The sequence below is a fragment of the Dermacentor albipictus genome, chromosome 7 (assembly GCF_038994185.2).
Source record: "Dermacentor albipictus isolate Rhodes 1998 colony chromosome 7, USDA_Dalb.pri_finalv2, whole genome shotgun sequence".
NCBI lineage: Eukaryota > Metazoa > Arthropoda > Arachnida > Ixodida > Ixodidae > Dermacentor > Dermacentor albipictus.
In genome coordinates this window covers 83292521-83308155 of record NC_091827.1, presented here as the reverse complement: position 1 = coordinate 83308155, position 15635 = coordinate 83292521, and the positions used below count along the sequence as shown (strand labels likewise).

Genomic DNA, 15635 nt, shown 5'->3' with positions numbered 1-15635 from the left:
AGAATGAATAACATGATTTCCCTCACTTTCACACGTAGCCTCGCAGATTTTCAATGTAGGCTTCCTTTATTTTGAGTTGGAGAGAACAGTATGTTTTCAACGTACGGGAAAAATCACTCGGCCTGTTTCCATTTTGCGTGTATTCCATTGCAGACGAACTGCGACGTTGGATACGGCAGGCCAACGGGGCATGAAAAGAAAATCTATATTATAATAAAGAAAGCAGCCGTACGGGAGCAACGTCTTGTCGCGGGTGCAAAATGACGGAAGAACAGTGCTTGCACCACTTGTGCTGCCTATTATCATTATGAAGAGGTTAAGAAATAGCTATATGTTTATTATGCGTCTAGATCTGTTCTCGTAATGTCAGAACAATCTGTGCAGAACTTCTATTAACTCTTAATATATTGCGCAAAGAGCCAGCCTTGAGTCGGGTTCCTGGCAAGAGATTCCGCGCGCACTGCATAATCACGTGCTTTCAACTGCAGGCTCAGCGGCACGTAGTCAACGGCCACGTGAAAGCCAGCGAAATAACATCATGCGGAGCTACGGACGAAGGCCGTTTCTCAACTCAATCCTCAAAGTAAGCTGAGCAATCAGCTGCACGACAAATTGACCACAAGAAGTGAAAATGCAACCAAAAAGCGACTAATGTGACACGTATTTCAAGCAGTGAAAGTGTTACCGTGCATTCATGAGATAAAATCGAATGCGCGCTTACAAGCAACAGTCCTACCGACCACTATAAACGGAATCTACTTGTACAAGAGAAAATTTTACTGCACGAATCAATAACCCCGCTCTCCTTTTGTTCTTTTTGGTACTGTGCCTATTTTCACGACAGAAAATTGCAACTGACTTTGGTTCCTCCGAAATTAAAGTATTCGTTGACTTCGAAGTCGTGCAAAGAGGGAGAACAATGCCGAGGCAGCGGCAAAACAGAACAGACAGTTCGGGACAAAGCACAAGAAAGTCTGAAAAAAAAATACGAGGATGGGCTTGTGTCACTTCTCCTGCAAAACAAAGCATTATTTAACATGCAAAATCTAAAGAACCTCTTCCCATAAGCCTGAAGGAGACGCATATGCAATTAAAAGCTCTAACTGCATCTCAAGGCAAAATTTGTTTCCCTGAGTCCGTCCCCCTATATTTGAGTCAGAGCACCGACGAATCCCTCGGTTTGCGAATAACGTGTGCAAACCGCCCAATCCTGACGTGCACCAAGCATATATATCATCAGCCCCTAAAGCTAAGGCATTAAAGAAGGAATAAAACATTGACACACACTCAAAAGTGCTGGTAAAGATTGTACTATTTGAAGGTAAGAATCCACAAAACCACAAATGTTTATAGGTTACGTCAGAAGATAAATATCGAATGTGTCAACTGGTATGCATAAAGCTCTCTGGCATTGGCATTGTTGCTGCGTTGTTGGGAGAAGTAGTGCCGTTGGTGATGGAGTTGTCACTATGCTTAGCGGAACGTCAATAATAGGTACAAGATTCCAGCACTACAGATACTAATAATGTTCATAAACCGTGCACCAAGCCCTCACCCTTCAGTTGTGTATACCAAGTAATGGGCTGCAACTGGCTATGACCTTATTGCAAGCGTCGGCCACATTGTGTTGCAGCGCATCGGGAGATGAGTTCTGTCGTAATGTTTCTTTCTGTTCCACATTTCAGTTCAAGCTTGGACAAAGTCTCGTGGATGGCTTCATTGTTCCTGTGAGAGAAGACCTACAGAAGGCGCGTCCGACGGGGTGCACCAAAGAGTTAACCAAGCAGCTGCCGCTACTTACGCTGTCTGCAAGTCGTGTCGACAACGTGACTGGCCGAGCTGTGGCGGTGAATAGAACGTAGCGGTGAAGTGCATCTCCGTGCGCCTTTAGTGACGCTCACCGGTGGCCATATTAACTATGCCCCGATAGTCTTGTGACCACTGCTCCGCCAAATGACCGGAGCAGTCGCTAGTTAAAAGGACGCTATACTAAGAGCGAAACACCAATGGAATCTTCAAACGTATGCAAACGCTGAAATTATCTCGCAAAACTAACCGTTGAATCGACTTGAGCGAACTGTTTTGCATTCAAGGGAGGAAGTTGCATTTTACGGGCAACAAGGCGCAGAATTTTCATTTAAGGCATCTTCATTTTAAAAGAAATAGTGAGAAATCGGTAAGCTTCTAACATGTAGAAGCACGACGCTTCCACATCCGCAACTATCTACTGAGGACAGACGTCGCCGTTTAGTTCTACTCATCAGTAGTATATCACATATTGGTCTAGCATACATCAATTTTATTCAGTGTAGATGTCTTAGGCGATGTTTACAATATAGAATATCTTTTTTTGTTGCTGCGCTACAGAGTGTTAGACTTAATAGTATACATGATAGAGCGTGTAAGCGCGATTAAACGGCGACCTAGAAAGAAACATACACAGAGACAGCGCTACTTTCAACTGAAGATTTTATTTTCGCACACATCGATAAATATACACCGAAGGAGCGGTAACAAACTAGACAACAAAAAAAAACATTTAGAGGTTCATGTCCATGAACCGCACTGTTGTCAAAGGTATGATCAAAAACACACACTGCAATAGTTACAGCAACAAACCGAGTAACCGTATCTCTTTCTCCAGATATGAACACTGTTGGCTTGATCAAAAGAGGGCAGAATAATTCCAGTATTCAAAAAGGGTGACCGTACGTTGAATTCTACTTATAGACGCGTTTGCATTCGACCCTGTTTCAGCAAAGTTATTGAACGGCTGGTAAAAAAGCGCCGAACTATTTACCTGACGAAATTTAGTACAACTTTTACCTTTCCAATTGGGCAGCCGTAAGGGCTATTCAACCGAACTTGCTCTCATGGCCATAAGTGAACAATTAAAGATGGCAATTGGCAAAGCCATGTATGTTGTATCAGTGTTAGTTGATCTAACTAAGGCCTTCAATGGAATTAACCACTGCATTTTGTCTTTTAAACTTGAATCTATCTGAATAACAGGTCGTAGCCACTCTAAGATTCATACAAAATTACTTAAAAGATAGAACGCAAATAGTAAGAATGAATTATGTTCTTCCTAAATCAATTATAACAAACTTTGGTGTATCACAGGGATACTTATTTGGCTCACTTTTGTTTTTAATACATGTTAACGGCCTACGTAATTGTCAGCTTTCTCCTTACTGCATCCTTTATGCAGCTGAGACAAATATCTTTAACTCTGACCGTTGTGTAAGTAGACTACTTTCGGAACCTAATGCTGGGTTAAGCAACATGTTAAATTCGTGCAACATTAACCAGCTTGATATGAACCCGTCTGAAAGTAGATCTGTTTTATTCGCGCCCCAGCAACGTTCATCCGCATTCATGGCTCCGCTTTACCTTGGTGATAATCCTATCGCCCTTAGTTCTTACTGCAATTATTTGAGTGTAGAACTTGACTGCAATCTTAAATTTCATCAACAGAAAGCCAACATTAGACAGAAGGCAAACTACGAAATAAGGACACGTTAAAAGCTCGCTATGTGTGGAGCCATGAAACATTACTCTCTCTATACTACTCATTTATCCATTCTCATATAAACTATTGCAATGCATGCGAGGGCAATACGTATGCTACCCACTTGCTATCCTTACAAGTCTTGCAAAACAGGGTTGTTAGAATAATCAGTTTTCATCCTAATGATTGCAATGCCAAACGGTTACTGCTTAACTATAGCATTCTTACTACAGACAAACTCATTAACTGTAATCTTGGTACGTCTTTACGATGTTAACCAGAGGACGCTCTGCGCAACAGTGTGATACCTAGACATTTTCTACTGAATACCAATCTTACGCAATTTTCAGTGAACAATAATTTTATTGTTCTCAAGGTACGCTCCAATTATGCTAAGCAGAGGGCCCCTTCATTTTTTCTTCTTTGTTTGTTTCTTCCTGGAACACACTACATCCTACAATTAAGGCATGTAAATCATTTGAATTCTAACTAAAACTGAAAAACCATATTTTAGCAGCTGCAATCACTCAGTTATTTACGTCTCCTTTTGTTCCCTCTCTGCCTCCAAACGTACACTTTGTTAGCACTTAAGCTACACGAATAAAAATCTAGCTGATCATGCCTCATTATCCATTTACTTCTATAATGGCGTTATGGTTACTTCCACCTGCATTGATATAATTGTTTAATTAGTCGAATGTAATAATAATGATAATATTTCTAGTATATGGCGTATTTTCATGTGCTGTATGAATTAACAGATGTGCTTGCATGTTTGTAGCTGATGTGTGTTATTACTGTCGTAAACCAATGTTATGTTTACGATTTTTTTGTTTTTACATTAATCGTTGCACTTGTGGTTTATACTTTTACTTATGCTCTATACAGGAGGTCCCATTACAATCTTTGACCGCTGGCCCTTCTCCTGTACACTATTTTTTTTGTGTGTATCGTGTGTAATAAAAATAAAATCAAATTCATTCAAAGCCTGATTGATTCAGTGTATGCCGAGCAAAACGAATTTTCCCCTCCGAAGAGGAGCTCTTTCTCTTAATAATGCACTTCATAGTAATCAGCCGCGCAGGAACGAGGCACAAAATGTCGCGGAATGGTTCAATACGACTGTCATGAACAAATACAGGGAACGGTGCGTCGAATAAGTGGCACAAGCGACTGCTCATTACAAGCCGTAACCTCAAAGCCAGCGTCTGTATTTTCTGTACCTCAATTTTGTTATGTTTTGTAATATTGTATTATTATAAATGAAGTGGTGAACTGGATTAGCTGGTGAGGACTCCTGAAAGCGTGATATGACAAGAACGCTGCCGAACAGACGTGGAATTCTTCAGCCGTCCTGGGTAACACATACTACTGTGCCTAAACAAGATGTCGTCGCCAAATGTTGTTGATGTTTATTTTTCTTTCACTTCTATTACAATCTAATCTTTCATATTTCGTAAATGAGTGTTTAGTAGTGCTAATATTGTCCGAAGTTCACCTACAACTCCAGGTAACCTTCAAAGGAGGATGAAGTCACACTTTTGAGAATATAAAGACGTACCGCTTATAGACCATGCTCTGGTACTTCTTTTACAAGTGGTTTTGAACATTGGTAAAGAAAAAAACTATTTTGCATACGACTAAAACATTGTCTGCAATTTCGACGCACAATAGCGGCGGTCAACACCGTGACTGCTGCACCTTAGCTACTTTACAGCGGGACTGCCGTAAATATAAAAAACCTAAATATCGCAAAGCAAACAGACACTGAGGCAGCAAACCGAAAGATGGTAAGGGCTCAGCTGGCTACCGCGTAATATTTATTGTAATACTACGTGGTACTATCCACCTGTGACCAAAACACAGCTGCGGAACACAATTGTTTTGCAAGTTGGTTCTTATTACCTGCAAAGACAGAAGCTCATAAGAAGATGGAGGCTTGAAGGGCTAAGCAGTTACAAAATAAAGAATCTTGCTCTAGCTTCATTACTTGAGGATTTAGGGACATTTCTTATTGGACTACTCCTAATGAAAGTGACAAGTGTCTAATAAAAGCGAAAAAGCCTTTCAGAGCGTAGTTCTTAGGCGCCCATTCCTGCGTTTCGTGTTGGCGTCGTCTCTCTGCCTAACCGAGCGAACGAACACAGCGAAGGATGGAAGAGCGAACGCGTAACGCAGCGCGGGATGAAAGACGGCAATAGCGAAGAGAGCGCGATGAGGAAAGCTGAGGAGGAGGGTATGGTGAAAGCGTGAGAAGAAAAGTGTATTGCCGCGCAAGACGGCCCCTGCCGCGATGACCGCTATACGACATGGCGCCAGAGAAGAGCGCCATGGTCTTTTTACCGATGGCATGCGGCAAGCGGGTCCACCGATATCATATATACAAATAAAGCATTGCATGAGCAGAGGTCTGTCTGCCGCGGCTGCTGTGAATCGCGCCCACGCATCACCCACGCGCTGCCTCTCGCCATCTCCCGATTAGCGAGGCAGTCGCGCCACACTTCGCTCCGTTTGCAGTGTGCCGCATGAGACAGATTGTCTGCGCCAGATGCTGCTTTCTTTATTGGCATAAACACACAGAGACGAAGGTGCATCGCCGCGTGATACGTTGGCATGTTGATGTGACATTCTGGGTTTTCGTGTCAGGTAACAGTATTTCCTCTTCACGCCTGGGACAAAAAATCGTGTTGAGCAACTTGGTGTGAATGTTCATAAATGACCACGGCAATAATGAAACTTAATCAACTTCCATACAGGTGTGCATGTCTCTGAAAAAAAAAAAAACAATGTTCAAAGCTACAGCAACCATAGGCTGTTCGCATACGAAAGCGCAATGCGGCACATTTCTACGATTAGCGATCCCAAAGTACGAAGCAATACGGAATATTTGGTGCATAAAATGTTCGAAATTGTGACTAAATGAAAACCACATAACTCAAAAGACAACAGTCGAGCAGTGCCGTGAAGGCGGGAGCACAAGGCACATTTTGCGAATGAAACAGTCCACGATGAGCTCAACCCCACAGTGTAAATCACGGCGAAATCAAATGGCGGCAACAGTTCATTGATAAAACAGCTCGTATCAAAGGCACACACGTACACGCGCAAGCAGCAAAGAAAGACAGCATTATTTAAGGAGGAGTTGTGCAAATAAGCAGCACCGACAACGTCAATCATAAAAAGTGCACTTTGACGCAGGATTCATCTTGGAACCGGCGGGGCAATCGAAGGCTTTGGCGAATGGCGCGAAGTTCATCACAGCCTTGTTGCAGTCACCACCATAGAGATTGTCGGCAGGTGTCGTAGCGCAAGTGGCGAGGCAGGCGGTTATGAAGAACACCTTCTCCTCGGTCATTTCCTTAAAAAAGAAAAAAAAATGAGATTTTGTTTCAACCGTTCGCACCAAAGACTGCACGTAATTACTGCTTTTTATTCCATTATTGCATTTAAGCATAAACATTAATAAGATTGTCACCTTGAGTAATATGTGCTTGTGAAATGATTTATCATCTGTTGTATGCGCTAGTTCCACGAATTAAAATGTTAGATGTCGTATTAACTTGCTTTGTAACCGATCCCCCCCCCCCCCCCCCAGTATGCAAAAGCTGGAATAGTGCATACTATATCGTAAATTCAATAAACATGTGAAATGCGGCAAGGTTAGCAGGTGCACTCTTGCTTGGGACGTGAATCACCAGCCACACTCTTAAAAAAAAGGTCGTAATAGTTTCTACCCACTGTCACACCATTCGCTACCTTGGTATTACTGCAGTTGGTAACGATAGCGTTAGGAAGACAACTGACTAAACAAGGCTGCGTTATGATCGGCTAGTGGGGGAAGCGACCTTCGAGCCTCCCCTGCTTTCCTGCGACGAATCAGCCTTGTAAAGCTCACAGTACGTCCAACCAGCATCGCCCAGACGGCGATGAAGCCCGACATATACTGTGAAGGGTCAACGAGGAAGCTCCCACCACGAAAACCACCATGAAAACCAGAGGTAGTAGAACTGATAGTTGGGCGAGTTGGTACGAATTCATAGCAAAATATTTAGCGCGAACAATTGACAAGGACACAGTCAAGGACACTGACATCTTGTTTTCATATAGGAACAAACTATCACGGGAAATCACAGAAGCATTTCATATCAAAAAATGCGCTGAAAAATGCATAAGCCAACCATCGGTCGCAATCACTGAAAATGAATTTGCTTTTATGCGAAGCATACTAGCCGCACAACCACGCTCTTCCTTGCTGCGCCGCGCGCGGCCGCGTAGCTACCATATGACGTCATAACAGCTGCAAAAGTGGAGGCTCATCTCGTCCGCTCGCTTGCGGCCGCGTAGCTACATAGCCGGGTCTCAGCTCGTGCGCTCGCCTGCGGTCGCACAGATGGTACTGCGGCCTAACTCCCGCTCCTCCCGCTAGTGCACTGACGTCACAACAGCTGCAAGCCGGGCTCAACTCTTGCAAGATGGGCTGGGTGGGAATCGAACCAGCGTCTCCGGAGTGTGAGACGGAGACGCTACCACTGAGCCACGATTACTTTTTTTTCTTTATTACGATGCTTCAAAGCGGTACAAAAGCGCCTCTAGTGATTGCGGTGTTGCCTTAGAAACGAGCTGTTTCTAAGGCTCAGGCGTGCGTCGCTTGCTCAGGCGCACATTTCGTTGCCGCGCCGAACGCTGCGTTGCTCGACGCTCACCGCGTCCAATGCGGGGCGCGTAGTCGCTGCGCCGTAGCCCATTGTCTTACACCCCTCGGCGGGTCGACGGGAACGCTGTCGCGTTCCACTCTTGAAGGCGAAGCAGAGTAACGCATGAGTTGTTTCTTCGTCTAGCCGAACCAAATATAGCCAAGCAACAGCAGTTCACAAGGCTAAACAGTGGTTCAGCAATTAAAATAAAGGCTAGTATGCTTCGCATCCTGGGCTTGACCTTAGCTAAGCCACAGCCATTTTTTTAATACTGGATGAACCTTCTTAATTTGTTTTTAATCTGTTTCTGTTTTACTGACCACTCTTGTTGCGCATGCTGAGCGCAGATAGCTGGGGTATATATATACATATTTTGTATCATTCCGAGAATAAAATTGTGAGTAAGCGCTCGTGTGTCCTCCTTCACTGTGTCCTTATGAATTGTGCGCGCTAAATATTTTACTATGGACCAGAGGTAGTATTCTTTAAGAGTCCACCTAGTGGAGATGTGCATTTCGTCTGCTGTTGAAGTTATTATTGGGTTGGCTGGGCTGCACGTCCGCAGCAGCGAGGTGCCACAGCCAATCAGCACTTCAGCAGCAGACGAAATGGACATGTACACTAGCATGACTTCTGCAGACTACCTGTGCAGGTTTCCCAGGTCGTCGAAACCTTGCCGTCACGCAGAGCACACAAATTGATGCAAGGGGCCAACGCCTTCCGTGGGAACGCCGTCGACATCAGGTTCCGAGATTGCCACGTGGTTGCACCATATGCAGGGCGCGATCGCGAGGCGCAGCCTAGCGGGACGGTGCCACGTTATGGGAGGGATTTTGCGGAGGATTCGACGAGTATGATTGGCCAACACACAGTCATCAGATTACCTAGTCTAGTCTCCTGGAGAAGTGATTGCTTTAAAAAAAGGACACCTTTGGTACCATACTAGCTTGTCCTGGTATGCCCTCAGTAATATGCAGTCTGCTTTCACATAGAGCTCACGCTCCATGTGAAATACTCGTATTGGGTGGATACTCGTACTGGGTGGATTCTCGTACTGGGTGGATACTCGTACTGGGTAGATACTCGTACTGGGAGGATACTCGTACTGGGAGGATACTCGTACAGGAAGGATACTCGTATTGGGAGGATACTCGTACTGGGTGGAGCACAGCACGCAGTGCTGTGCTCCACCCAGTACGAGTATCGCTTATTGTGTAGATAAGTTTCCCTCTCCTACGCATATCAGCACCTGTTCCGCTTGCCCTGCCTCTCGACCGCGTACTCTTCGCTAAAGAAGCAACTCTCGACATGATCTCCGACAACGGCGTGGGCTCGCCTAGTCTGTGTGTGAGAGGGACTCTCAGTTGACGCCCGACTCCGAGGCCACGACCCCCGAACCCAACAAAAGTTGCTTGTGCTAAGGGTTCTCAGCTACCGATTCCGAATGCAGACAGCACCGAGGATTCAAAGTTTCTCTTGTGAACCGCATATATCGGACCCACAGTGGAATGTGCCACATCTGGCCTGATATACAGGATGTTTCAGCAAACACTTCCCATTTTGTTTAAAAGCGTGCGGTAGATAGCACAATTGAAGTCCATGAGCCGGTCAACTGGAAGAGGAGGACTTGTAAAAAAAATTGAAATTCATAATCGACTTATTCAGTAAAAATCATTAGGTTTTCAACAAATTACCATATGGCACACATTGCAATTTACAAGTTCTAGCTGGTGAGACTGCGAGGCATATCCACATCAAAGGAATTTTGTGGATGACGCCATTTACGAGATATGCGTCGTCAAACTTGCGGTTAAAATGCACGTTCGTTCTCCATACTTTCTTAACAAAACGTCGTTTTATGCATTGGAGAACAAAACTGGAACGCCAGTGTATTTCTACGCAAAGTTTGGGAATTATATCTCGAAACTGGTGTCATTTTCAGAATTTGTTCGAAGTGGATGCAAAATTGTTTGGTAGAGGTAGTGTCCGCCCCTTCTAGTAGACGAGCTCATGGACTAGAATTATGCGATATGCCACAGGCAGTATTTAAGAAAATTTGAAAGTGTTCGCTGAAACGCCCGGTATGCAGCTTCCAAAGCGAAGCTTGTGCGGGTGAATGTCTAACTGTGGCTGAATTCTGTTGTGTTGCATGTAGCTAGACCGGTTTAATGGCCCTGGCAGGTTCCCAAGTAATACTGCTTTCAGGCAGACTAATTTAATGACACTTCGAGTAAGCGCATTTTCATACAGAGGGTGTTGATCCGATGTTGTGGTTAACATTTGCAGCTGATTCCAGATCAATCAGTAAATCAGCTTGCGCAATATAACGTTTGATAATTGATCTAATATTTAAACATCACAATCAATCATCATGAATAAAAACAACATGGGACGATGTTCAAAAGTCATCGGTATGCGGCGCGTTTGGCGGTGCTCAGACTGGCAAAAAATAGGCGTCTACAAAACGAGGTGGCTTTCATTGACAAAGGAATACCGCATTTCAGAAACGGCGAAGTAAATAGCATTAGAATATGGTAAAGATTTTTCTATTACTAATGCCAGCCCTGCTCTGCAGTGATTATTAATTTATTTATTTGTAGAGCACTTCTCTCGAGGGTACAAGCTTACAAATCAGAGTTCGGCAATCGAATTTGCAGCGAATGGGCTTTACAGGCAGCGCCAGTAAACTTTTCTGTGTGACAGTAGGTGAATGATACTGTCGATGAACTGCACTCGTATGAAGAGACACTACATTTGCCCGCTTGACAGGCGTACAACGCAGTGATAGCAGAGTACCCTCAGCTCACTTTTAAGCCCCCTAATAATCTAAACAAATATGATCTATTTCCTAAATATACAGCATACGTGCCAACCTTTGAAATATTTGTCATCAGATACCTTGTATTCAAAGTTAATAAATGAAAGTAATGCGTGAACTAGAAAATGCTCATTTACGCCACAACGCTACTTCGGTCATCAACCGACATATAGACGGTGGGTTTCTTGTACGACCACCACGGCAATCGGCCTCATGATAATAACCAGCCCTTCTATGACCACTGGCTGAACGAAAGCCTGCTCCGGAGACCTCAAAACAACCCCGCCTTGCGCAAGCTCACACCATCCTATGCCTGAAAGTTTCCTACTTCGATCACAATGTTTAGTTCTGTGCCGACCTACACTGTGCGTGCCATCCCTTGGCATCCATTCTGTAACTTCAATATAGCGCCGGTTACATGTCCTTCGCTCTACATCACCTGCCCAACTCTATTGGTGTCGACTAGAATATCGAACACTCGTGTTCGGTCTCTTATGAACGCCTCCCTGTTCATATATCTAAAGTTACGCTTAATATGTTACCTTCGATAGTTCTTTGGTGGACTGACTGGCCCAGGTACTATAGTCGACAATTATGTTTAAAATTGTTGATTGGAATGCATGAAATGGCCCAAAGAGCGATAAAAGCGGCGTCTGTCGTGTGGACAAGCGTAAAACAGCACCTAAATTCTCATTGACGGAACAGAACGGGCGAAAGGCAATCCACCTGCTGGGGCAATAGCGCGCCATGTGTTGCGTGAGGGCAAAAATCATCGCCGCGACGCCACGTCACCCTCGCTCTCAGATGGCTGTGTTATCCGCGCGTTCCTTGTCCGGGCAAGCTCTCGCCTGCGTTCTAACTGCGCCTCGGTAAGCCCAAATAGAAACGCGCTAAGCCAAAGCCTCCTGTGCTATCTAGACGTTGGCAAAGTGTGTCAACACGCTTGCTTACATTGAATTTAATTCTCGACTTCTACGTGCCCAAATTCCGATTTGATTATGAGGCATGCCGTAGTGGGAGATTCCGCATTAATTTTGACCCCCAGGGGATACTTAACGTGCCCCAATGAACGGGACACGGACGCTTTTGCATTTCACCCCCATCTTAATGCGGCTGACGCAGCCGGTCGTACCTTGTCCCACAGCAATAAGCGCCATCTGCCTTGCCCGCACTTCCTTTTCTTAACGCTGCGAGCCCGGTACTTCGATGTAGCGGCCGGCTTGCTCGTTATCACCGTGAGACAGCATTCTCGACAAGAAAGTGGCAAGCGCAGTGTTTTCAAGAACGGAAACGCAAGCAAGGCGGATGTAGATTATCATTGCAGGACAAATATTCACCCTAAAGGGTGTAAATGCTTTAAGAGTATACATTACAATCGAACGGCATAACAGTCGCGCAACACTGGCACGCTCGCGAGCTGTGACGTTACAAGCTGCACGCTTGACAAGCGAGCGTGTGTACTACTGCGAAGGATCCGTGTTTCAACTGTGCGCGCATGTGGGAAACTTCTGCTTTGTTCAGCTTGCCATATAATTACTCAACTTGCCGCGGCTTAAAAAATGCCACCACGGTGCCGATGTAGCGCTGCGAGGTGCCAGAGCGAACGGAACAATGATTGTTCCGTATCGTTCTTCAGATTCCCTAAGGAGCCCGTCAAGCGTAAGGCTTGGAAGATGAATGTGGGCCTGAAGAATTGGCACTCATCCGAAGCTTTTGTTTGGTTCTCGGAACATTTCCGGCCAGACAGCTACAACTACTATATGCGCCTGCTTGCCACGTTTGGGGTTCCCTGTGAAAATGCCGAGGCTGCGGCCAGATGCGATGTCGATCGTCTTCGCGCACCGACCCATCCTGCAGGCAGTGCCGCGGCTAACCGTCCGCCATGCCATTTCTTTTTTACCAATATCGGGCGCAATAAAGCAAGTTCCAGTAAAGGTTTAGCCAAAGCGTACATCGCGCAAAATCCTTGCGTCGAGGACGCATCTGAGAGGGCATTTGTTTACGTATGCAACTGCAGAGGGGAAAAGAAAAAAAAACTGATGGGAACGCGGGGCAGCTTGACAAAATGATAGTTTTGTTGAGTACGGATCCGAGAGTACGGATCTGAATATGCACGGAAGGCATGCCAGCAAACAATCTACGCGCATAACAATTTGCATTGTAGGAAGCAGTGCTAGACTTCGTCTCTCATAAACGGCTGGCTAAGTAGCGCTGCCCGCATAAAATATGTTAAAACAAAGCGGTAAATCTATAGTACCCGACAGTGCGGAATGGTATCAGCAGCATTTCGCGCCACGCCAATGTAGCTATCTATGTTCGTTTACTACGCTGCCTTGGTTCATGACATCCGAGATTCGCGTGCGCACGCCGGCACGCGCGAATCTCGGAGGCCACGTTTTGTCACTTGAGCTCGTGGCGATAGGATCAAAGTCAAAATGGCGCAGCGTATACGACGCCATCGCTGATCCTGCTTCTCAAAGATGCGTCGCTTCCATGGGAATTTGGCGGTCTCAAAGACACGGCAAGCGATATCTGGAGCAATCGACGGCAACAAACGGCAGCTGTGCTCCGACCTCACGTGGTGCGGTGGCTGATTTTGTAGCAGACGAAGGCCGGGTTCCAAGCAGCACATGAGGTCACACATCCAGGGAGCAGACTGATGGCCTTGTTGGTACTGCGCAACTTGAGCTAAATTGCAAGAAAGCACGTAGGGCAGCAGAAGGCGGTGTGTTCGTTTCCTTCTTTTGTCTTACGTGCTTTCTTGCGCTTTGCCTCAAGGTACAGTCGACCAAAAAAGTTTGCGGACCAAGAGATCAGACAAAAATCTGAATATTTCCGCAGCCTCAAAACGCAGCCTGGTATTCCTATTTACAGCCTTTACTGGTATATGTGAACAACATTGTGATGTATGGTTTTAGTGGCTGTTTTTAAAGGCTGCTCGTATATTTCAAATTTTCTGAGACCCTATGGTCCGTAAACTTTTTTGGTCGACTGTACGTCACACATGGCATGGCAATATGGCGGTCGGCGCCGAAGAGCGGCGCTGAGAGCCGACGAGTTCTAGCTCATATTTCGGACAGAAATGTGCTTTTATTGCAATTTATTTTACACGCGTATGGCCATAATAGACTCTCTCCGATTATTTCTCCCGAACAACGGCGAATTGTTGGTTGACCGTGTCATTCCCACTTTACGAATGTAAACGGAACGACCGTGAGGTTTAGCCGCAAATTTGACGCCGCATATCTCGTAAATGATGGCATCCACAAAATACTTTTCAACTGGATATGCGTTGCTGTCTCACCCGCTATAATTTGTTTATTACAATTTGTGCCATATGGTAATTAGTTAAAAACATAATTAGTGAGTTTTTGTTGATAAATTCATTATGAATTTCTTTTTTTTTTGCAGGTAATGGCATCCTCTTTCAGTGGACCAGATCAAGAACTAGAATTGTGCTATCTGCCATAGGCAATCTCTAAAAAATTCGAAAGTGTTTGCTGAAACACCCTCTCTGGATATGAACAAAAGCGTTGGTTTTAAGGCGGTTTTACAGCGGTGACTGACAGCAATAGCGCGACCAACCACAACTCCAAGGAGCGACTCACAGCGTCTGTTCTCCAAGGCAAGCTCAACCCACCCGATCCGACACGGAATTGTCTCGCGATTGATGCCCTTTACATTTGCTCGCACCGCCATTGCCACGTAAAATAAGCGACAGCATGTACAGAGGCACGGCTCCGGCACTGCTGGTTGGTTCAGTGAAAAATCTAGTAGTGAGTGACTGAGCCAAAAGTACAGTGCACCCCTCAAATACGTCGCTTATGGACTAAAGCAAGCAATTGTGAACAATTGCTACCGGTCGCTTTGTGGCTAAATTGTTCGGGGCTCCTTGGAGAGTCACCTGTGGGGATGGATCCTTCCTGCCTACGGTCTCGAAGGGCTCGGAACTTCAGCTTTTCTGAAATACTGTAATTTTAAGCCAACTGTCCGTTTATGGAACTACGTCGACATGAACCGACGCGGTTGCTTAGTGGCTATGGTGTTGAGCTGCTAAGCACGAGGTCACGGGATCCAATCCCGGCCACGGCTGCCGCTTTTTAATGTGGGCGAAATACGAAAACACCTGTGTACTTAGATTTAGGTACACGTTTGAGAGGTCCAGGTGGTCGAAATTTCCGGAGTCCCCCAGTACGGCGTGTGTCATAATCATATCGCGGTTTTAGCACGTAAAAACCCATAATTTAACTTTTGTTATAAATTGACATCTCTATTAATACTCCAGCGAAAGACACGGTTGTTGATCGGTAAAATTTTGCATAATATAAGGCGTAATAGAATACCATCTGCTTCGTGATTCAATGGGCTTCGGTGTGTGAATAATTTACAGTGCTCATATATGCGCGTGCTTCTCTGCGTCTCATATTCTATTGCTTCGTTTGAACACATTGCCAAGAATCGCTTGGAGCCCATATCACTATTACGTGTTTTGAAGTGGACTATGCCTAAAAAGGCGAACATTTGTTGCGTGACAATGCGCATTTAATAATTTCTTTCTTAACTATTCAATTCTAGACATAAGCTGAAATGACACAGTCTAACTCGAGCAAGA

At 45.1% G+C, this 15635-nt stretch overlaps 2 protein-coding genes across 4 annotated transcripts in view; one reads left to right on the top strand and one right to left on the bottom strand.

Moving 5' to 3' along the window:
* Positions 1-4491, top strand: part of LOC135908654 (glucoside xylosyltransferase 1-like) — a 62465-nt gene extending 57974 nt beyond the window's left edge. For all 3 annotated transcript variants that reach the window (XM_065440503.2, XM_065440512.2, XM_065440505.2), the window contains exon 7: positions 1686-4491. In XM_065440503.2, the coding sequence (XP_065296575.1) occupies positions 1686-1862 (177 nt within the window). In that variant the 3' untranslated portion in view covers positions 1863-4491. The remainder of the gene's footprint in view (positions 1-1685) is intronic.
* A 1555-nt stretch (positions 4492-6046) lies between these two features.
* Positions 6047-15635, bottom strand: part of LOC135908674 (endothelin-converting enzyme 1-like) — a 50101-nt gene continuing 40512 nt past the window's right edge. Inside the window, exon 7 of the mRNA XM_065440523.1 lies at positions 6047-6869. Coding sequence (XP_065296595.1) covers positions 6681-6869 — 189 coding nt within the window. The 3' untranslated portion in view covers positions 6047-6680. The remainder of the gene's footprint in view (positions 6870-15635) is intronic.